Below are 24745 nucleotides of genomic sequence, written 5' to 3' on the forward strand. Positions count from 1 at the left end.
CTTGACACAAAGAAACACAATGATTTTCTCGTGAAGTTATGACTTTATAATCAGCCTAGCCCTAGAGTAGAACCTGATACAGAGAAACCTTACAAGAACAGGAAGATGAAGCTCAATGTTTGTGTTAATGTTTTTAAAGATGTAAGCTTTGCTGTGTTTATTGTTCCCCAGTGGTGCTTCAGTGGAGGGTGTGTGGCGGTCGGATATCAGCCGGAGGGTGTGAACGGTGGCTGGGCGCCGTGGAGCGAATGGTCGGGCTGTTCGAGGACGTGTGGGGCTGGAGTCCAAAACGCTCATAGAGACTGTGATAACCCAGTGTAAGGTTTACCTTTCAGACAGAAATCCTTGTTTTCTTCTTTTAACTATTAAATTAGCATTTTAATCCTGTATCTTGGAAGAATTCGGCTTGAATTTGGTGAGCTCATAATAATATTCAGTAAACAAATCCAAATCCCGGATGGATATTACAGAATCAGAACCATTATTTGCATTATTTGTTTGTATATTTGACATATTTTTATGCACAAAATTGAAATACTTGTTCCCTCCACTATTTCCTGCCATATAACAACGTTTTGAACCTTAAAGTGAAATCCTGAAATACTCTCTTTGACGGTCTAACAGGCCTAAGTACAGAGGGAAGTATTGTTTGGGAGAGAGACGGAGGTACAAGATCTGCAGCAAGGTGCCGTGTCCCGATGACCTGCCCACCTTCAGAGACGCGCAGTGTAGTCACTTCAACACCGTGCCGTACAAGGGCAAGTTCTTCAAGTGGGAAGCCGTCATCAACCGAGGTGAGCAGGACGAACTTCATTCAGGCTGCGACGGTTGTTACTGTGCAGAATTCATCACGACGTTGTGTTTGCACTCTCCCAGTCAGCCCTTGTGAACTGCACTGCCGCCCGCTCAACGAGCATTTTTCTGATAAGATGCGGGACGCCGTCACCGATGGGACGCCGTGCTATGAAGGCAACAAAAGCAGAGATGTGTGCATCAATGGCATTTGTAAGGTATCGACGCTGTGCCTACTATTCCACATATTCTTTTGAAATATCTGAGAAATGTGTATGGAGACATTCATTTCATTTTTCCACCCTTGTATTTCTGATTAATCTCCCTGCATCGCTGCCCCGTGAGTCATGGAGTACATTCAGTTGACCCTCACATTGTTTTGTCTGCAGGCGAGTGTTGTACATTTGACATTCTGCATGAAAATGAGCGTGTTGATAGAAAAACATTGTGGCTGTTATCTCCCTGATTTTGCCTATCACCCTGGGCCACAATGCCAGTCTCTGATACAGACGTTGTTTCGATACTGACTGGACAGCAATCACAGACATTGCGGCTTTGATTTCATGACATTTTGTGACATTGTTTTCCTTCAGGAAGCCACAGGTTTTCCACCTTAGCTGAAAATCCATTTTGGGTTTTAAGGGATCGCTCTAAAAGGCCAAATCAATATTCAACTAAACTGATCATGCTAAATTCAAAGTTCAGAGCATTAATATAGCAGAAATAAAATGATATGCTACAGTGTGTAAATACATAGTGCAGTAATGCCTAGCTGAGCAGAGAAGGAAGTCTCCCTCTGTGTGTGTTGTAAACCGAGCTTCTCTTTGTTTCCATAACTACTACGGCCATGCGTGCATGTTAGTGCATGTGAGTCCCTGTTTGTTTGCCCCACAGCTCTGCACTGCGGTCATTCCACTCTTAATGCTGATAACAGCGTCCCGATCCATGGCGCTGTGGCCGAGCGTAGCGTATCGGCTCTCTGGTTCCTCCCGAGAGGCAACATAAGGGGCTGAGAAATGAGGCCAATGACGAAGTGCCAAAAAGAATTAGAGTTCCTAAAATTCCCACTTGATGATGGCACTAAATGGGAATGAATTCCTGTAGACCCCCATATTAAAATGCTCAACCTTGCACCACATGTTAACAGCCTGATGTACAAAAAAGATGGTGGTGACGGCCAGAGTCACCATCTTTGAGCTTCGCAATGGCTCTTAATAAACCTATGGTTTGATAGATTGGAAAATGTTTCTTTGATACTCGGTCCCCAAATTGTATAATGCCTGTGATGTAACTTGTTGTGTAAGATTGTTCCAGATAATGTATTGTGTATTCTGTATTGTTACAGAATTTAGGCTGTGACTATGTGATCGACTCCGGGGTGGTAGAGGATCGCTGTGGGGTGTGTCATGGTAACGGCTCCACTTGTACAACCGTGAGGAGAACATTCGAGGAGACTGAGGGACTTGGTATGATAAACCCCTTTGGTGGATCGATACACTTTTCTCTTTGTCAACTGTATATCAGGATAGCACGTCTGCTACTTACTGGAAATGTGCTGTCCTTAAGGGTATGTGGACATCGGACTGATCCCAGAGGGAGCCTGGGACATCCGCATTGAGGAAATGGCTGAAGCTGGGAATTTCTTGGCGCTACGAGGTGACAACCCCAACAAGTATTTTCTGAATGGCGGCTGGACGATCCAGTGGAATGGAGACTACAAGGCGGCCGGGACAGTGTTCACCTATGAGAGGACAGGACACTTGGAGAACCTGACGTCTCCCGGGCCCACCATGGAACCACTGTGGATTCAGGTCGGATAAACGATTCAATCAGCTTACATTTGGGGGATATTTTGTGAGGAAAGGCTGGCTGGATTCAAGTTGGTGTTTTATTTATGTGATTATTGTCTTGTGTCGTCCAGCTCCTCTTTCAGGAGACCAATCCGGGGGTGCGGTACGAGTACACAATCAACCGAAACGTCTCGGAGGGCGACGACAACGCTGCGTCCTTTTTCTCCTGGAAATATGGTTCATGGACCGGGTGCAGTGTTACATGTGGAACAGGTAAGAGACTACTTCAGGTTTTTCCATCGATAGGTTGGCAGGTAAACAGAGAGAGAGAGAGGCTGGTGAATCTGTGTTTGAATGGGCGGTGGAAGGTCACATGTATGTATAAACAAACAGGAAGTTTGGTTTTATTACAGAAGCTATTAGAGTTGAGAACAGCCACAGTTAAAGCAATAGCCCCTTTACTTTGTAATTCGAGTAATAAATTCCATTTTTTAGAATACATAATATGTGGCTTGTTGGATACCGTTGACCAGCAATAACCGTTGTCTTTCCAACATATTTTTCATAATCCTTTTATGTATGTGTATATGAATTGTCTGTGTCCTGCTGTTTGTGTGCTCGCTTGCTGCAAGTCGACCATCGAAGGATGTAATTTTCAGCTGAAATGTGCTGGTGGAAATTCACAGAACTCATAATTAGGCTTAATAGTGCTATTATGTGGGAGCTGGAGAGCATCTACCTCACTATGGGGAACAAAGACCTAACAGACTAATACAGGACGTTCATGGACTACTTCAAGGACATAGACTGAACAATTTTCATTTATATTTTCTATATGGCAATAAGGTTAAATTGTACTAATTAAATTTTAATTAATTAATTTAATTCAATTTAATTTCTTTACTTTATTGTGGGAGTGTTAATGTGCTCTTTACTATGTAATGGTGCTGGTATATCTCAGACTTTTTAACACACGTTTTTAACACATTGTATTCGATCTATGATTGTCAAACCCGTGATCTTTTAATATTAACTCAGCATGTCGACGTTTGAAAGACGACTATTGAGAATATTCATCTATTTCCATTACAGTTCTATAGAAGCATTAGGTTATATTGAAGAAGTGACGGAAGAGAAGAAATTAATTGCAGCTGACCTTGAACAAAAACTCGGTCACCTTTTTGTACTCTCCTTTTGTGAGCAGCTTCATACACAACTCCAGAATTGTACAACCATATAAATGAAGTAATATGTAAGTTAAAATTGGATCATTTTTTAAAGTCAGGTCAAAAACGAGACATAATTGCTACAAATCTGTATGAAGCTGTTTATCAGGTTAACAGGAGTCATTCTGTTTAGTGGTTTTATTTCACTGATCGACCAGAAATCAATTAGGGGGCTTTACTGTGTGTGTGACAAACACAGGATATGAAAGTTTGTTCATGTGGTTGAACAGCTATTAAAAAAAAGCTAGAATAAAAACAGAATTCTAGACTTTCAACAGCAATCGCCTAGCGTGACAGTTGAAAGAAACGTTGATCATGTCACACACTAGACTGGACTCTTTGATGTTAATTTTGTTGCACTGAAAAACATGAATATATATTTTGAATACAACCAGCTAATTGACACATTTTGCACCTAATTATCTACCTTCAAAATAAAAAATATCACTATAATAATAATAATAACAATAATAATAATAATAATAATAATTATTATTATTATTATTATTATAATTATTATTATTATTATTATTATTAATAATAATAATAATAATACTCCAAAAGGTGACATGGTGAATACATACTATAGTATACAATATTTGTATAATTGTAAGTAAACATGATGACTTAATTAGTATCATACTGTTTGTTCCTTTTGTCTCTATTTCTTTTATGATTGTCGCTCAAATTAATGTTTCCCTCCGTTTCTTTGACTCTCCGTGCATAATGCAGCATAAATGAGCAAGGCTTTGAGGTGTTTTTGCCTCTGTATTTTCTGTGTATGTACTTCTCCACCAAGGCTAAAACCCTCTGTGTGTGTTGGTGGAAAGGGTTTTTATATGCAGACTGTTGAAGGTTTCAAAAAATTGTTGATTTTCAAAGCTTTGGATCCCAAGAGAGTTGGAAGTAGGATTTTCACAGCACTGTTGTCTGGAATAAAGTCACATTGCAGCATCATTGGCAGAGTTAGAAGTACCTGCTTAAAAAGTTCTTATAGCTATAAGACCATTCGGCCATATTGCAGAGAATATGAGTGTTGAAGCGAGCAAATCATTTTAACCTCATCTGTGCCAATACTGGCTTCAGGTATTTACTGCCCCGCTTTATTCCGTATTCGACATGAGATCCTTGTTTCTTAGCCCTGGGCACGACAAGCCTCCTTACACAATGGAGTCCAAATGTCCCTGCAAAGAAACTCAGAAAATCCCCTTCCTTCTTACTCCACTTATTTTAATGCTGCACAATCCTGTCCATCCAATAAGATCCCGTTCCCATGTGCCAGGAACAGGGTTTTAACCGCATTCAAAATGGATTTGACCAAAAGTATCCACCGCAGCGTGAGATCACAGAACATTATTCGTTCAAGTGGTTGTCGAAGAAAAAAAGGCTGCATCATCTACTTGGCTTGCAGTGTCTTTTCTGCCTTGTTTCTTTTGAAGCTGCGACCACCAGCTCTGTAGCTCGGTCCGTCGGTCCAAGAAACTTTCCACAACGCTTAGCAGCCCCAGTTTCAGCCCCAGGAGGCTGAAACTTGGCACGGAGATCAAGGTTGTGGGTGTAAAAGTGTCTTCGCGTTCATGCCAATTAGCAAAAGGGGCTTTGGTACCAAAAGTGGCCTCTAAGAATTGGGGTGTCTGTGACTCAGGGTGTAAAGTGGGGAGTCCTTTAGTCACAAGGTTGGCGGTTTGATCCCCGGCTCCTCATGTTCTCATATTGTAGCGTCCCTGAGCAAGACGACAGTTTCTCTACACTTTCATAACTCATTAACCTGTTGGCGTAGACTCTTGTGGGAGGCATCGTTGATCTCAGCAGAGAGTTCCTGTTCCAACGGTGTTAGCCACGGAGGTCAGACGTTTGTAAGGTTGCGTGTGCAAGTGTGGATGCATGTACGTGGTCGCAGCTATTACAAAACTCATGCATGTTTCTTTCTGTCTCCATCTGGCTGTCAATCTCGCGCATCTGATGGAGCTCTTGTCTTTTTTTAAGAGGCGTCTTTGAAGGTGTAAATAGGCTTGAGGAAAGGCCAGGCAGAGGTGAGGGATGGTACCTGCTCTGATAGGGTGGAAATGGTCACGCAGAGAGGTATCATGGGAGTAAATCTATCACATATTTAGGTGGCGAGTCCTTTTCATGCATTGCTTAAAGTGGTGCTGTCTGAGAACAAATGTGGTAGATACTGAAATGTCATTCTGTCCAAACTTTTTGTGTTGTGTTCAATGTATAACTATATGAATTTAAATACTGGCAGGGTTGTTTTTATTGCTGATTTAAGCAATACTGGTTTAACTATCTTTCTGTAGTCATAATGATATTTCTGCTCTCACATAGCTCTATCAGAAACTGTAGGACCCATTTATAACGCAGAAAATAAGATAATTTGATGTATTCATGACTTTTATTCATGAAGCCATTTTTTACCACCCACCACCTGTAAAACCGATAAGACAGCCGATTTGAATGTCTGTGAAGGAATGAACAAAAGTCATAATTTAAAAAGTAATGCCATCTCTGGTCGGCTCAAGCTTCTAAATCACCTGCTAGTGGCCTACCAGGTGCCCTCTAGGCTATTGTGTTACTCACACATCTATGTGTTTGTGTGTGTCCTGACTCATGAAGACGTATCTTCCCTCCCACTGGTATTCCAGGTGTTCAGAGGCAGATTGTTCACTGTGTGGAAAAGACAACCGGGATAGTGGAGGAGCACTTCTGTGACCCTTTAACCCGACCCGATGATAACCAGACCAGCTGTAACAAGGATCCCTGTCCAGCTATGTGAGTTTACCCTCTGGACACTGTTTATAAAATGAGGCAAACCGTATTCACACACACACACACACACACACACACACACACACACAGTCTTGTTGGAGCTTGTGTTGTGCTTGGGAGGATAATTATCCAAGCTATTAAAACCAAGGTTACTGCAGGAGTCACAGGTTTACCTGCATCTTAAAATACATAAAAAGGTGTTTTATAAATCTTTGATGTTTATCAGTCTGTGTCTGGAAATTGCAAAAATATGAAATGCTTTCTGACAAATGTTTTTACAGTTATAATCATAAGTTTCCATTTGATAAATGACTGTAGTAGTAAAATAACTGTCTGTAGCGTGGTGATGCTCAGTGAAGCCCCCTGCCAGCTCTGTCTAGACAGTTTTCCTCACATTATTGCATCAAACTGCAGGTTGTTGCCTCGTGGCAGCATCAGAAGTGAAAAAGCTCAATTGCGTCTCAGAACAGGACTTTTGCTCAGATGGATCAGCAGCACCCGGTTCCTCTGCTACAGATGACGCAGGTCCACTGAAATGCACAACGCTGCCATCGTATCAGTGGATGATGTCATCACAATATTTGTGTTAGTTCTCTGCATGATGTAGAACCTCAACATTAAACAATGACAAGAGATGTTTTTTTTAAAGGGTGATCAATCTTTATGTCCACAGGTTCTAAACGAAGTCTAAAAACTTTTTACAATAGCCGTCCAGTATTGATCATGTTAGAATGCCTCAGGATCTCCCAGGAATCAATGCATGTACAGTACAGTTGTGTTTTCATTGGAATATCAGACACATTCCTGCTGTTAGAAATGAGAAAAATGTTTGTGTGTACAGAAATTGTTTTATTGCTATTTTGTGTTTGCGTACGTTTCTGGGGAGTAGCTAATGATATTGAAAAGCCACTTTATTTAACAATAAACCAAAACCTATGTGGTTGATTAGCATCACCACTTCAAATTAACTTTCATGTCAGCTGACCTGGGTCTGTTAAAAAAAAAAAGTTCTGTTTTGTGGTATGGGCCATGTAGATTCATACTTGATGCCACCAAATATAATTTTTGTTAATGGCATTAAAAACGGTGGTTTTGAGATTTGAAACACAAACGGCAAAAGGTGATATTGTTTTCCATCCTGTGTCTCTTTTTTGGCATTTTGCTTGTAACAATGTAGTTTAGGTAGCTGAGCTTGTGAGTCAGAGACTGAACGTTTTGAAATCTCACCACTAAACATCAAGCAAAATGTGAGACGTTTCTATTAACACCCTGAAGTCACAGAATGTGTGTATGTATGACATCTGAACGTGTGAGTCATCGACATTTGCACAGTTGCAAGATATTGTCATTTTCCTTCACCGGTCTGCCATAAAATTGGAAATATTTAATAATTTCTTCTTTTTTTTTTCTATTTAGATGGTGGGTCGGGGATTGGCAGAAATGCTCAGCGAGCTGCGGCAGCTCGGGTCTGACTAAAAGGACGGTGCTCTGCATCCAAGCAGTAAGTGCAGAGGAGCAGAAAGCCCTGCAGCCCAGAGAATGTGTGCACATACCCAAACCTGAGTCCCTGTCCTCCTGCAACACACACATCCCCTGCCCAGCGGACTGGACCACAAGCAGCTGGTTAAAGGTGAGACTCACCTTTGGGTGGGAGTGTGGAGTACGTCTGCAACTGTGCTGTTTGAAAAGGAAATGAAAATTGGTCCCATAATTTCACAATTTCTGAAAAGGCCTTTTTTTAAAAAAGATGATTGTGATTATTCAGTAATCATGGAGAACGTCGTTCATGCTGTTATCCTCTAGTTCTTGTGTCGTGTCCGTTTAGTCATTTTCTCAGCATGTGTAACTGGCGTACGCACACAGAGCCGACATGCTGCTTCGCCTCAGATATTCATGAAAACTATTTGATGATGAATGATGATCATGTTTACATGCTTTTAATGCTGAAAAAACATTTTATTTTTCCCATCCTGGCTTTGCTGCAGCAGCTCTTCTCTACCTCTCTCTGAGACGCTCTGTTTGAGCTCCTGCCCCTCCCTCCCAAAAAGCCCAGTCTAATCTGATTCTTCAGCTGGTCCACTCACTCCGTTAACCATTTAGTGTGTTTGTCAGAGCTGTACTGTCGAGGAATAGTGCTAATGACTTTTAGGTACTTGTTGTTTGACTCAGAGTGAAAAACAGTCTTCTCAACTTGCAACTCCATGCTCTGCTCCACTCTTATTAGATTTGTTGGAGGCGTGCCAAAGTAGTCTAGGCAGATTTTATACAAATGTGTTACTTGGTGACATCTCTCCACTTTACGGAAGAAAGGATTTCAATAGAGGCGTTTGAAGCAGTTCAGGAGCAGAGTTTGTGTGGGGGAGAGTAGTAGAGAGTAATAGTGGCCTGGAGACCTTTTAGCTCACCTCTGTCAAACACTCAAAACTGCATGATCAGTTTTGACTTTACTCCGACCTGTACATGGAGAATTGCACATTATTTTTTCACAATTATCTAAGAATTATTATAATCATCACAATACCTTTTTTTTTTGAGAATAGGTTGAGATTGTTTCAGCCCCAAGACCTCTAATCATTCGCTTTACCAGATAACACAGTGAGACTCTGAGCGCCAGCTATCCTGAGGGAAAATCCGGAGGGAACTGAACTTCGATTAGTCTTTCCCCAGCAAATTGCACTCTGCCTGCTGTATATTGTATATAGTATGTCTATGCTGTTTCTGTCTTTGGTACTGGAGTTGTTGTAGGCTGGCATATTTACAGTGTATGCTAATATATTATTTATATTGTGTTTATTATTTTGATATGTATATAGTGTGTTTGCTATCTAAATGTACTGTTGTTTTCCCAGTTTGAAATCGTATCTATCGATCTTTCTACATGCACTAAAATCTATATAACACTAAAGGAAAGGGGAAAAGCATCATAGGTCGTCTTTAAGTCTTGTTTCAGTCCTGGTGATATGACTTTGCTTGTGACCCCTTGAAGTTAAATAGCAAAGATGATTTAGATTAACATTGACAAGGAACTGAGGCTATAAAAATAAATCATCCAGTAGATTTTATTCCTCCTCTACCCTGATTTTAGACAACATTTTTAAAGATGAAGATCTGATGTTGTGTCTTTTCTTCCGCGCAGTGTTCGCTGACTTGTGGAGGTGGAGTTCGCCGGCGTAATGTCACCTGCTCCAGAAACACGGGTGTTGACTGTGACCCTCAGAAGAAGCCCATTGCCGTGTCTACCTGCAACACCCAGGACTGTCCACGAGTGGTGGATAACTTCGGAGGCGTCGACTGGTCTGGAAGCGGCTGGTCGAGCAAAGAGGTGCTCAATGAAATCAACTCCATACCTGAAGTGAAACCTCCTCCCAAACACGGCACCACCAGAGCCCAGCCAAGAAGCAACAACAATCAGCTTTACAACGTTGTGGAGGGAGATTTTCACTACCACAATAGCATCGAAAATGCCAATCCCGCTCCGGAGAACAGCGTTCAAGTTGATGACTTCTACTACGACTATAATTTCATCAACTTCCACGAAGACTTGTCGGATGACTTTGAGGGCGATGGAAAGGATTCGGGGGAGAGTCACAGAGTGAATGCTTCACCGGAGCCCAAGCCGGTGAAAAGTGAGTCAAGTGAGAATGAAAATGCTTACATTGAATCTACAACTCCTTCAGCCTTTTCAACATCTTCAAAGGCAACAGTCTACTCTGAAGAGTCACAGAACACACATCTGGAGAATATGGAGGACGATGGAAATGCAGCGGCGAAGGAGTCCATGGAGACGAATTCTGAAAATGTGGGTGACCTTCTCTCTGAGGATTTTCTTCTGCCTGTGTCTGCCACTCACTCACCACCACTGTCTACAACTCATTCACAAACACAGAGAGACCCACATGATGCGGATGAGCGGCGCACTGGACTTATTAGCACAATGCCTCGTCTGCTTCCCACTACAGAGGAGCCTGCACAGGATGTGGAATGGGAGCAATATGGAGAGGAGGCTGAAAATAACTATGGCATTTTCTCTGAGGGGGAAAACCCCACTGAGGATGTCACAGCGACTCCGATGCATGCCTCTTCCACCGTCGGACATCAAACCACTGTCAATACTATTGTTGCTACGCCAGCGAGGGCTCAGGAGCTGGAGGAACATGATGATTATGAAAACAGCTACAATGAAAAAAGCACATTAGGTCCAGGTCACTCTGTGGACCGGGACGATGGAGAGAGTCCAGAACCTGAAGGCTCTCCCGTGCCAGCTCCTATAATCCAGGTCCAGACTGAAGTCCAGCTGGACGAAGGTGCTTCAGAAATACCTCAAACAACCAGTCACTCAACAGTGTTTCCAACTGCCTCCACATCGGAGGGTCTGGACTTGGATCCGACTAATGTTTATACAGTTTATGCCACAAGCGAGGGTCATTCATGGGATGTAGACCCTGACCTCAGTACAACCTCACTTCCTGCCTCTGAGGCATCCACGCCTCTCCCTGTTCCCATCTCAGGTAACCAGAAGGCCTCTGATGAGTCCACAACAGCAACTGGAATAGAAATCATACCTCCCACAAACCCAGAGGGAGCCACTCAGCCTCCTCCAGCTGATTTGCTGCCAGCTAGAGTGAAACAGATATCGAGAAAACCCACCTACACCGAAAGAACTGGATCCTATTCCACATCCCAGACACCGTCATCTGATTCCGCTGATTACGACTACAATGAAATCGTCGTACCCCCGATTGCGAGGAGCAGCGGCAACACCGACCCCGGCCCTTCACACCAGCCTCCGACGAACGCAGCAACCTCCCCGCAGCATAGCACGACGTCAGTACAACACATGGAATCACCACTCGCAACATCCGCTCCAACTTCAGCCTCCACACAAGTCACCGCCGCTGTCCACTGGGTCCCCGGCAACTGGAGCGCCGTGAGTCCACATTAATCCGGACATTCTGGTGTTGCGCTTATACTGTGGGACGAAGCACAGCTGCATCTCATTATTTCTGTCTCCCCCTGCTTTTATTATGCAGACACAGCGTCTAGTTTTGATGCCAGCACATATTTTCATTCTTTGGGGACACCGTTTGACCTAAACATAATGCAGCGAATGTCAATATTTACATAATGATTTTTATTATGGCACTTCTTCTAAAAAAACCCTGCTGTGCGGAACATAACATTTAAAGAATTTGCATTTACTTTCATGGTAGGAAAATACCTAAAGCCAGACCCACAAAAAACTCAGGATTTGACGATTTGCATTAACAGTGAGGGTTTTTCGTGCATGCTGGAGCTGTTTGTGCATCAAACCCTGTAGTGTTCTCAATTGTTATTACATTTGTGGACAGTGCTCCACCAGCTGTGGCCTGGGTGCCATCTGGAGGACTTTGGGTTGCAGTAGTGGCTCTGACTCTGACTGTGATCCAGCCAAGAGGCCTGTGCCAGCCCAGCGATGCTACCTGCGTCCCTGCTCCACATGGAAAGTTGAGCAGTGGAGTAAGGTGAGACTATGAGACAAAATAAACAATGTTGTCATTGTTTTTACTGGAGGTTTTTACATACTTCTATATTGAAATTCTTTCAGATATTGTTTTTATGAAATGCAGAAGTGGAGCTAAAATGAAAAATGCCTCCTAAATCACATCGGCCATAGTGTGCACCCATTTAACAATATATACAATTTACAATGTCAAAATCAAATTTGTCTTTCTTTCCTGAAAACAAAACATGACACTTGCTTACATCAATTAGTACCAACCAATTTCAACCAATACTATCATGACATAAATCCATAATCATACTGGCGCTGCACAGAGAGAAGGTCATGGGGCTAATCTTCTCAACAATCAAATGAAATTCCTCCTTACGTTTTATCCCAGCTTCCTTTCCTATTTCACTCCGAAATACGTCTAAGTAAGTAAACAAGATACTCACATGACATGTACTTCTGTATTTATTTGCTCGTAGTCGTGGCTTCATTTCACTGAGTGCTGCCACGCGATTATGTCCGCGGTCACGTCGTGTTATCTCCGTGTGTGCGCCGCTGTCGGCTGTTTCTGATAGTGAGATTGTGACTAAATGTGCCAAAAGCTTCCATTTATGCGAGATTTGATAACGTTAGAAAACACGTTTCTTACAAAAAAAAACAAAAAAAATAGAATGATCATTTCAGCATTCGAATAGTACTGATTTCTTTACTATTCAAATTATATTCGAGTCCCGACTTCATTCCAACAGCCCTATTGGATGTATTGTCATGCAATTTGGACATTTATGTTCCCCTAGGGATGAACTGTAAAAGCTTTCCCTCTGGTGCCACCACCAGGTCAAAATGTCACATTGTGCAATTATGACCAAATACCTGCAAACATTTGACATTCCCATCAGATTCGGCTGTACTTTGTGTGTCATGCTGGTGAGAACATTTTAACTTGCCAGCAGATTGAATTAAGATTAGATTTTAGTGATTTTTAGGTGCTAGTCTGGCTGTGATCTCTTGGTAAATATTCTAAATAAACAGTGATAAGAATTTTGGATAAAAAATACGATGAGGAAAACTGGAACTGTTTGGCCTTGAATGCATCCATGCATTACTTCAGATGTGTCTTTATAACCAGTTGCCCTTAGACTCACTACTACTGGACACATACAAGCTCCAGCAGCTCATGCCGTTAATCATGCGTGTCTTTTCCCAGTGCTCCAAGAACTGTGGCGGTGGCAGTATGTCACGAGAAGTCCAGTGTTTTGACATGCGGGATCAAAGGGCCCTCAGGCCTTTCCACTGCCGGGCCATGTCCTCCAGGCCACACACCCAAGTGACCTGTAACCTTGAGCCATGTCTCGACTGGTACACCTCTTCCTGGGGTCAGGTGAGTCACATAAGACGAATAACGAGAGGCAAATCCTCTGGTGTATAGGCAAAACTGCATTCAGAGCATGTCGGTGTGTTTTAAATGAAATGGTAAGACTAATGCATCACGTTCAGGACATTTCAGCACCGTATGTAAAGCACAAACCAGATAACATGCTAAAGCATACCATACCCTACTCTACGATTTCTGAACGCATTTCTTCCTAACTTCATGGTAGCTCCTTGCCTATTTATTAATTATCTTTTAATTTCAGTGCAGAATACAAATCCACTTTTGAAAGATTGCTTGAGAAGGGTTATTAAACACTGTACGATTTAAATATGCTCAATATGAAATGTATGGCTTTATTCACACAGCTCTCAACATGATGACGGCTGAGCAGCTCACAGCAGTTAATTGCTGTTAATCAGTCCTGGATCTCGTAGGTTCTCACAAGTGTTTGAATGAGTGGAGTTTCAACCAGGCATTAATTATGTCACATAAAAGACAAAAGAGGTTTTGTCTATTTGAAACGAGCCACGCTGATTTGTATGTTGTGCTGAAATTATAAAAAGTGGACCAGAAATGCGTTGAAATCTTATTGTTTGTTGTCAACGGCAGTGAAGTAAATTATACACAAGTACAGTACACAGCAAATAATAACACCCACAGAAATCTCTCAATGCACATGTTTTCAGTGCTCTGAGGTGTGTGGGGGAGGGGAGCAGCAGCGGTTGGTCACCTGTCCAGAGGAGGATCGATGCGACGGGGACCTTCAGCCCAGCAACATCCAATCATGTAACAGCCAGCTTTGTGCTCAGTGGCTTACTGGATCATGGGGACAGGTAACTCATTATGTCCGCGAGGACTGATTAATTACATCATCAACATTTAGATAATTATAGAAAATGTTTCTATAACGCAGGGTAATTTGACATTACCGGACACAGAGTCATAGTTTTTACATTTTAATTGTTGCAAGCATGGTGTTGGATAGCAAAATAAATAATGGTTAATAATTGGTGTGGAGAGCAAAAGTGCATTATCTGAAATGCAATCTCACAACCCACCTAAAGTCCGATAAAACAATGTTTTTTTTTTGTTCCCGGGCCTCGAGATTGCAAAATCAATGTTTGATATTTGAGCATTTTTCTCTGTAGTGTTCAGCCTCCTGCGGTGGCGGAGTACAGCGTCGACTCATCAAATGTGTGAACACCAAGGCCGAGACCAACGAGGAAGTGGATCAAGCTCAGTGTGAGCAGGAGCTGAGCCCCGAGAGCACCCAGAAGTGTAACACCCGGGACTGTGAGAGCGCCCCCTCTGGTGAGTAAACCAACATGCTGAACACAGTCAACGTTACAGCTGCTTCACATGAACATGCTGGCTTTGTCATCGTTCGCATGTTCCCATGCCGACATCAACAGTTATACAAGCCTGTCGGCCTCATTTGGGGATTGTTGTGGTGTATTTGATTCCCCCATCAGGGGTCAAACCTGTGGGTGGCTCATCTAAAGTTTGTTTTTACATCCACATCTGCGCTTTGACTTGATGAGACCACTGCATCGTCGTCTGTAGATCTTTCATTTCCTTATTTATTATCACAGAAGCACAGGAAATTTTCTGAGATCAGTGTTTGGATTTTCTAACTTCCTCTTGTCAGATCTAAGAAATCCACTGATGTGAGTTATGACAAAAAGTTAGCACCTTAAAGTAATAAGGGATGGGTAACATTTAGAAGTGGGCAATATGAGGCAATAGGTTCCCTCAGGCAGGATTACAATCCATGATCTTACATTTTTTTTTTTCATGTTAGTTAATTAAATTATAACAAGCACGTTAACTGTAAACCAAGTTAGAACACATAAGGCCAAATTACCTCCCAAGTTACCGTTTGACCGGTTGCTGACAAACAACAAAGTATTTAAAAGGCTATTTTTTATTTTAGTCTCAGTGCTCACTCCATAGAGAAGGCACCAGGCCTCATCATTTCTAACAAAGTTCACAGAGACGAGTGAGGGGGAAAACGGCCTCGAACAACTGAATATTCTCTGGTCTGAATCCGTCAGCATGTTAGCATTTTGTTCCCTACTGATCCCGTTTGTAGACGGTACCAACAACGTTATCTCCACTCCACCTGTCTCTCTTAGAAGTGGAGATCTATATTCAGTGTTTGAAGTAGAAAAGGCAAGTTTATTGCATTTGGGGAGTTTTTTATATAGTAGCGGCGCTACTTTAGCTGCTGTATACAGAGGACACCGGAGCCCTTGAGCTATAACTTATAGATAGCATGAGCACCGTAGCACAAAACCAACCATCTCTCTGATCAAAGGAAGATCATGGAGACATTATAATGGACATAAAGGACACAGAATGTACAAAATCCACAGTACGGCCTCAATTTCTGACAGAAGTCCTAAACAAACCGACAGTATATGGTCACAAAGAAAAAGTAGTAAGGCAAAAGAGAAAATGATTTAAAGTTTGAATCTTTGAGAAAATGTACCAAGAAGATGGTCTTAATGTTTTATGTATACGATAAAAGATCTTTATCTCAGGGGGCTTCATTATGACAGCGTCTGATGGCACCAGCTTTTATGCACCATGTGAAGCAGCCGGGTTTTCCATACATCAACAGCAGCATTGATGTCACTGGGAATCCACCGGCTCTTCCTCTAATGATGCCACATTAGACCAGTGGAAAGGCTGACTACAGTAGCCTCAAAGGTCTTCTTTGTTAGCCAGACAAAAGATGAAAAAAGGGCCAACTTTCAAAATAGAGGAGAGGAAGACATTTGCAATCAATGCAACTATTCACCAGGAAAATTAACTGCTTTTTTTTTGTTGCTTGAAATGCATCACTCATGGCTTGACATTTTTCGCTTTTCTGTCCAACTGAACCCAAAAACCTTTCACCTACGGCAGATTAAAGTTTATATCTCTCTCATTTTAGCTCCAGTAGATGTTATTGGAAGGTTTTGTTGTCTGAAGAAGATTTCTGGGAGTTTATCTGCATTGATTGGTCCACAGAGCTAACTTAATCCTCAGTAAATAAATACAAAATAAATCACAATAATCCCCCAAAATATCTATCATTTTTGCAGCTTCTGTTTTTTATTTGTGGCGTCCGTGATTCAAAAAACAACTTTTGCAACTTTAATAAAACTTTCTGATGCAGGCCACAGCACTTGAATTTTCTTTATTATTTGTGGCGTCCGTGATTCAAAAAACAACTTTAATAAAACTTTCTGATGCAGGCCACAGCAGTTGAATTGTATTTTTTGTTTCATATTGGGGTATGAGATTCCAGCCTGTCAGCCCGGCAGAGAGGAGTATGATAATGTGGTACCCAAACAGCTGGTGGTAGTGCTGTGTGTGAGCCTCCATTTCAGTTAATAATTTGTTTCTGTGTTTTGCTCCAACAAGGCAAGCAGATGGTTGTAAATACCCCCCCCCCCTCCCTGTTGCCAAGGAAAGCCTGGGAAATTCATGTTTTCACATGTGAAATATTACATTTTCCACGTGTGAGATGTCAGACATGTGATGATATCATGTTTGCTTTTTTGACATAGAAACCGGTGGATGGAATCATAGAATAAATCTCACTTCTTAAAAAGAATTTAAGAGAATGTAGACTGATGCCTCGGTGCAGATCAGTAACCTCCAAACTGAAGCACTCAGCCCCTTGAGATGAAAGACGTCTTCTTCTTTTCTTGTACAAAATATGAAATGGTATCCGTGCCAGAGAACATCAAAATGAATCACCTCCCACATTAACGAGGGTAATCTAACAGAGGTGTTAAAACGTCTCCCTGCAGTTTTATGAATGCGTGACTCTTTAATTGCTGCAATGTGACCCACCTTTCAAAATATGTAAAACTGTGAAAAATGATTCCAGTTAGATGTGACCTTGCTCAACCACCTAATATGATCTTTCTTTCATCCCTTCTGTAGCTTTTTCTCAAAAACAAATTATTGCATCTGCGAGCCTTGTGGCGCTCGTGTGAGGTGGAGCGTAGCTTCTTGAAATAGAGCAATTAGACGATGGACATTTTTCCTTTGAATCGATAGTAGATGATCATTAGTTGCACATTAACGTGTTATGCATGTATTCAAACATCTACCTGGTTCTTCTGACGTACAGCAGCATTCCTGTCAAATCTCTTGAAGCTTCGCTCCACCTTACATCTTAATTAATTCAGACCATCAGCGGTGACTACCATAATTGGACACCAATAAATATCTCTTTAAGAGTTACTGCAGAGGTGAAGGAAATCTTAAATAATGGTGCAGAAGGTCATTTTATCAACTACACTTTATGTAGTTTTATTAATAGCTAATCATGAATGTCAGTAATTAACTTTATATCGGTTCTAAGTAGCTTCAGTGCTGGCACACTCGTCTCTTTCTCCAAACTGGAGGCGTACAGACCGCCGACTGCTGTAGGAAATACACGACTATGGATGATACTTCATACAATCCCACTGCAAAACAACCCCACTGTGACCCATTGTTATATATTGACCCACCCAATATACCAAAGGAAACGGTGGTCGATGACATACAAAAAAAGCTCTTTGATGTTTGGCTATTGGCTCATGTTGCTTAAGTTCGTCTTTGTCACTGATCTTGCCCACACATCTCAGCTGGGTTTGAGCTCACCGCATGCTGTCTGAATTGGTTTGAATAAACCCGGAGAAAATCCGATTGTCCAGGAAAAACGCAGGACTCTTGAGGTGTTATCTCTTTGGTTTTGACACGAACAAATGCATCCAGTTGTGTACGTTATCCAGGAAACCATTTTTTGGAAATTAATCCTCCTTTTCATTCTGCACACATGGAAACTAATATTTTAATATTTAATTACATTTTGCACAATACCTTTAATCCTAATTTCAGCTAAATGAGACAGAAGGCAGCCGATTTACAAAGACAAGTTAATCTTACTGTTTCTTTTCATACCATGCCTTCAAACAATCCATTAAAATAAAGTCAACCTTGGGAAGAGTCACACATAAGTAGCTCATTCATATGAATTTAAACTATCGTTCTGATACATTTGATATATGTTTATCCCATCTGTCCCCGACATCAAGGGGTTCTGGACTCATGTTGACTACAGCTCTGCCTGGTGCACCACATGGAGGTTTTCTTCATCTTATCCATCCATGAAAAATGCCTCACAAATGATATCCTTTCAGCAGAGCAGTGCAGAATGACAAGCAGTGTAGCTCTAATGGAAACGTCTCTATATTGTGTATCAGCCTATTAAAAATGATCAGCCTAAGGGCTGCATTGATTTTATTTTTTGGAATTATTTAGAAAAGGGGATGTTTTTTGTACCATACTGTTCGCCGACATGTAAGGTTGAGTGATCTATGACTCATGGTGTGTCTGAATAATGTGGACGCTACAGGGTTAGATCTGCATTCAGTGTGAGGAGCTGGTTGAAGCGAGAGTGGGAGGAGGTCAAGTGCAGGAATGACCTGCATTAAGGGTTCTCTCACAGATTGTGTTTTTTTTTATTAAGTTAGAAAAAGGGTTGAATCATTCATCTTTGAGGCTCAGCTTCAGAATTCTTATCGAAAATGTCTATAAAACGATTCCATTTGTGTGAGTAATGTTTTAAGTGCGTCATATCTTAACCGTAGCTATTATCTTTAAAACACAGCAGGAAATACATGTCCATACATGGTCACAAACGCCAGGCCTTAATTTGGGTTTATTGAAAGAAAAACAACCGTAATATATTTGCTGATTTATTTCTGGTGTTTTCAGGCACACAGAGAACAAATCCATTTATGATTGAATGTGTGCTCTCTCTGATTAGAAACTAAAGCAAGTTTTCAAAGTGTCTAATAAAGTATTTAATCATCCTGGAGGCGTGTGATGCACATACATAGAATACAGGAAGTACTCACGACAACAAAACATATTGCTGCACTAATGAAACATTTGTCAGCCATTAACAAAGAACTTGAACACTAGTTTGAAGGTATCATGCGTCCAAGATTTACTCATTTGTGCGCACCAGATATAATTTGTAACCTCAGTTTAATTAAATCGATTAATCGTCTTAATCAATTTGTGGGCACAAATTAAACCTGTCAAATCACTGGTTCCAGCCACAGGCTGCCTCCTTGACTGTTTAATTAAGCTTTACTTTAGCTTGGTGAGGAAATATCAAGATTAAAGGACTTTGGGAGTTTGTGGATTAGATCGTCAGCAATATGCCGACCGATTAACTTGTGTATTTTGTGGGTTTATTTGTTCTGTCTCTCTGTGGCCACTCCCACAATAATAACCGTCTGGAAGTATTGAGCGTTTACTTTTAGATGTATTACATTTAGATGTATTGAATAAAGATTGAAAAAAGTCCGGAAAGTGAGGCTAAACGTGGGCTAAACCTCTTTTTCATCTGCAGATTACCAGCCTACATGCTCCTCTGAAGAGCCAGATGTTTTTTCTGTGGTACATCACTTACCGTAGAGGATCTTTGAGGTTTTAGCTCTCATCCAGCAGCTGTTCAATGAACTGAACCTAATATTCAACTTCACAGATAGTGAGAGAGCAGCAACATTTCCATCTCCTTCACAGGATATTAGAGATCCAAGCCTGACACTTAAAAGCAGCTATATTTCATGCTTTCATCTGCCCTCATAACTTTATTTTCAGCATCAGCAGGCCTGTTGTCACTGAGAATCTATAAAAACCTGTACCTGCTCAGCACTAAGCAGCAGAGAGAGACCCAGATATTTCCCTCAGGAGTTGGTAGGGACAGAAAAAACGAGCTAAAAGCAGAGTGAATATTTGACTTTAATCGACCACTAACACGACTCCAACTTAAAGATGATATTATTTCATAATGCTGGATTTGTGAACGAGCAACAATTTGCATAGAAGTTCACCATATATACCTAAACGGTAACAATAAGGCAAAAAATGTGTTTCGGTGAAAATGTAAATTATTAAAATAAACTTTAATGTAAATTAAAATGTAATTTTTGAAGGTTTGAGTAATTAAAACGTATTAATCTTAATAATAACAATACATTGATGATGTCCTGAACAGGTCAGCAGCAACACTGTTGTTGCACTGATAACTGAAGACATGAGGGTTATGCATCCCTCATATAGAGATGTTATTGTTGGAGTTAATTTCTGGTCACGTTGGTTATTTCCATTCCTACTGTCGGTCACTCAGCAGCCCTTTGCTCTCTTCCTCATGTTGCTCGTTTGTCCCTCGGCTTGTTCTTTTATGATGCTGTCATTAACCCTCTGCAACCTTTGGACGGGAAAAACAAATGCAAAGCCACATCCAGTGATACACGAGGGGGTTGAAGAGGGGTTACCCATGAACAGGTTTCCGTGGTGACCCAAACCAGCGATCTGTATTCCCACGTAGTGACAGAGAAGCATATTGATGCGGAAGTCCTCTTGTCACCGCTCCTATATGTGGCATGTTGGTCAGTGGGTCAAATGGCAAATGGAGGAGTATAGAAAACAGGAAGTGCTGTGTATTGAGTTGCAGCTGTGGCCTTTGTGCCCCACTGATGTCATGGAGTTTGCCTGATCCGGGTGACATTGGAAATTCTGCGCTCTAGCGTTTTGAGAATGGCTTCACGCGATAGCAGTGGGTTCAATAATACATAGTCGTAGTTACGTTCAGTGCCGTGCTTTGTGATCCCAAGTTTCCACACACAACGTTTGTAGAAGAAAGTTGGTTTCCGTTGTTTGGAACATGCATTTTTCTTTGTAACGCCAAATCACACGAACCGTCTCCTTATTTATGTTCTCCACTGACTCTGAAAACGATCAGCAGCTGCAGCCTTCAGCCATGTGGATAAATGATGTGCATCTGGTGAAGCTTGTAGAGTTTTTACACCCACATCTTGGTGTGAGCTACGGAGACATTTTGAACTAGATTCTTTTCAGGATTAAGGAAGAAATGTCTTGTTACTGGACACCACTGCTGATTCTTTGGTTTGTTTTAGGTCTGATACTTCTCTTCTCTCTGAAATAGATTTTCTGTGAAATATTTATTATTTAGATCTCAACGGGAAAATCTGGTGAAAGTAAAATAAAATGGGTAAAATGTTGAAAGGTGGAGCACTGACTGATTTTTTTCCTGATTGATTCTGATTCTTGGATGCATGGTTATTCATTTTGAGGACTAGTGCCAGCATGTCACGACTACATTTGTCCAACACAGAGATTAATGTTGTCTGTCAGCCCTGTGATAGCCTGGTGACCTGTCCAGATTTCCCTCTCGCTCCATTCATTGGGCACACAGACAACATTATATGGAACAAATAGGGCGGAATTTGATTCAGGTGACAGCTCGTCACATACATTCGATTGGTATTGCAAAGAATTTTGCAATGAAATGACATTGATGGAGCACTTTAAAGCCACGACATGTGTACAAAGGTGTTTCAGTGTGCAAGTCTGGAACAAATCATTTCACCTTCTGAACATTGTGAAACATTGCTGTCAAGCTGACTGCAATTAGTGTGTGAATAGAACCGTCGACTGTACTTTTCCACCAGACAAGACTGCTGTGTGGAAGACAGAAAAATCTGTAGGTCTCTTTAATTCATCGGTATTTCTACTCTATTGTAAAACACGATTGTAAAAGCTGATGTGAAACACATTGTTTGAATGCCAGGACAAAGTAATTGGTTACATTGATTTTCCCACATTATAGAAGGTTTCTTTCTTTCAGATGCGTGAACAAGACAATGTCAGAACAATAATCCATCCATCCATTGTCTACCGCTTATCCTTATTAAGGGTCACGGGGGGGGCCTGGAGCCGATCCCAGCTGTCATTGGGTGAAGGCAGGGTACACCCTGGACAGGTCACCAGTCTATCACAGGGCCGACATGTAGAGACAAACAACCATTCACACTCACATTCACACCTACGGGCAATTTAGAGTCATCAATTAACCTATCCCCATCCTGCATGTCTTTGGACTGTGGGAGGAAGCCGGAGAACCCGGAGAGAACCCACGCTTACACGGGGAGAACATGCAAACTCCACACAGAAGGAACCCGGGCCGACCCGGGAATCGAACCTGGGACTCTCTTGCTGTGAGGCGAGAGTTCTACTACACCACCGTGCAGCCCACAGAACAATAATATAGAACTTAAACCAGGATTAAAGCTAGGAAAACCATATTTACAATGGGCTATAGTATAGTAGTAGTGTACACATTTTCATTATTTTTCCTTTTGAATTCTGTTGAATAGAAAACAAACGCTATACTAGTCCTTATAGAATCGCTGTACTCCTCTTTGCTCGCCACTTTCACCTCCATTTTCAACATCATTAACTCATCAACATCTCTAACCACGGGAAATTACCATCCGGAAATAACGTCTTTAAAAAACCATTAGCTTCCTAATAAGGATATTAAAACAACAACAATGGGCACAACAAAGGGAAATAAGTAACATTCAGACCAGAAATAATATAAAAAACGACACTGACGTTAGCAGTGCAGCACGTCACCAGAATATAGATTTAAATATAGATTAGACTTTTAGCCAAGGTGACCATCGGGCCGTGAATTGTGCATTCTTCAGTATGAAAGTTATTTTTTTCCATTATGTGAATTATTTTTCACTATGGACTGCCCACACATGTGTGATGGGTTGAAGGGTGTTTTTTTACGCCAGCTTGGTGTTATTGCTTTCTTGATTGCTTCAAGAAGTATGTGCAGAAAATGTGATTTATTTTTTTTCCTGCTCCCCGCTGCTTCTGGGACGGCCAGCAATGAAAACCAAGTAGTTTGGTGTATTCTGAAGACGTGTCAAACAATAAATACATTCTTTAAAAAGCAGAGGGTTTGCAGGCCTTGCAGGTCTCAGGCCAGATGAGATGTATGTCTATAATCCACGCCCAGAAAGCCTCTAAAGGCAGGCGTCCTCAGATGCCAGCCTTTCTCTCAGGCCTTGATGGACTTGCTTAATCGAAAGTTTTGTCTTCCGGTCAACCTCCCGTTCACCTTAAAGGCTCGGTACAATGCCCACGTCACTCCTCACGCTCCATTAACCCGACATCCTTGAACACCGTCGCTGCTCCTAAATGGGTAGCTGTCACTGGCACTGAAAACACATAACACTGCAATCTGCAGGAGGTTTAAAGCTGACCTGTAATAGGCCTATTTAAGTCGTCTGTTAAAGCCATCAGCCTTCAGCTTCTGAACTAATATTCCAGCAGGAAAGTGTGGGTTGATTCATTCTTATTTTTTATTTATTTTACTTGGATAGCTGCTCCGGAGCAGTGGTTGTGGGAACTTAAAGGACAGGTGGTAAAAACTAGTCCCATTCCTGAAGGGCCTCTGATTCCAGCCCACTTAACGTCTCCTAAATGAGAAATCAAGGAGCTAAAAGCAAGACAAATATGACAATGAGCGTCTGATGAAGTGTGGCGATGCAGCCCACGCTCAAATCACTGTTCTTCCAACTCCGTGCTTCTGCTGCAGCTGCTGTGATTTAGAAGACCAGACCGTAGAGGGAGTGAATGTGTGATACCAACCTTGTACCCAAATGCCTTTTTTTATTTTTCCATTCATAGTAGGTTGACCTTAAACAGAGCAAACATGTAATTGTCTATTAGATGTTTATCATAGGGAACAACCTTTTCACAACATATTAGATTAGCTGCTATATATATATATATCTTTTATTATTGATCCTCTGCCTCTGAGCACACATGAACACATGTTGTTCATACTTAATATGTATCAAGCATGCTATCTTCCAGGGGAAACAAAACTTTGTGGAAAAAAAACTGTTTTTAAGTGAGGGGGGTTTCATACTGAGCTGCAGTGGAAGAACAGCATTTTCTGCTAAATTAGCACCAATCCAACTTCGTCTCTCCGGATTCAGATACTTCAACTCATCAGCTGATGCCGAGTAACGATGCTATACCAGCGCTCTCATTCTGCCACATTTCAACATCCGCACACCTAACTGCACTTAATGGGAGCATTTTCATGGCAGGGATGCTGCGATGCTTAAACCTGACTAAGTGGCCCATCGTGACTGAACGAATGCAACTGATGGCAAAAATGATGAATAAATATGCGGACAAAGAGACCGTATTAAATGTGAATCACGTCTGGCCGTGTTGTTGGCACCGATATAGCGCCGCTGACGTCTTTGGACACACTTGATTTGTTAAACTCAAAGTCTTGAACACGAGAGCTTCAATTGAGAAACATCTTCGCCAACATGTAGAAAACCTTCTGCTCATAACACAGGAAACTGTTTCCAGGGGACGCTAAGTGTCACGATGACAGATAGACGAC

The 24745-nt window shown here is 41.6% G+C and overlaps 1 protein-coding gene across 1 annotated transcript in view; it reads left to right on the plus strand.

Annotated features, from left to right (window-relative positions):
- Positions 1 to 24745, plus strand: part of adamts7 (a disintegrin-like and metallopeptidase (reprolysin type) with thrombospondin type 1 motif, 7) — a 63808-nt gene that overhangs the window by 35854 nt on the left and 3209 nt on the right. The window contains exons 11-23 of the mRNA XM_084015978.1: positions 172 to 317; positions 625 to 794; positions 877 to 1010; positions 2138 to 2258; positions 2359 to 2603; positions 2714 to 2855; positions 6454 to 6580; positions 7994 to 8207; positions 9714 to 11504; positions 11926 to 12078; positions 13273 to 13446; positions 14127 to 14273; positions 14589 to 14751. Of these exons, the coding sequence (XP_083872104.1) occupies positions 172 to 317; positions 625 to 794; positions 877 to 1010; positions 2138 to 2258; positions 2359 to 2603; positions 2714 to 2855; positions 6454 to 6580; positions 7994 to 8207; positions 9714 to 11504; positions 11926 to 12078; positions 13273 to 13446; positions 14127 to 14273; positions 14589 to 14751 (3727 nt within the window). The remainder of the gene's footprint in view (positions 1 to 171; positions 318 to 624; positions 795 to 876; positions 1011 to 2137; positions 2259 to 2358; positions 2604 to 2713; positions 2856 to 6453; positions 6581 to 7993; positions 8208 to 9713; positions 11505 to 11925; positions 12079 to 13272; positions 13447 to 14126; positions 14274 to 14588; positions 14752 to 24745) is intronic.

This window comes from Eutrigla gurnardus (assembly GCF_963514095.1).
Source record: "Eutrigla gurnardus genome assembly, chromosome: 1".
NCBI lineage: Eukaryota > Metazoa > Chordata > Actinopteri > Perciformes > Triglidae > Eutrigla > Eutrigla gurnardus.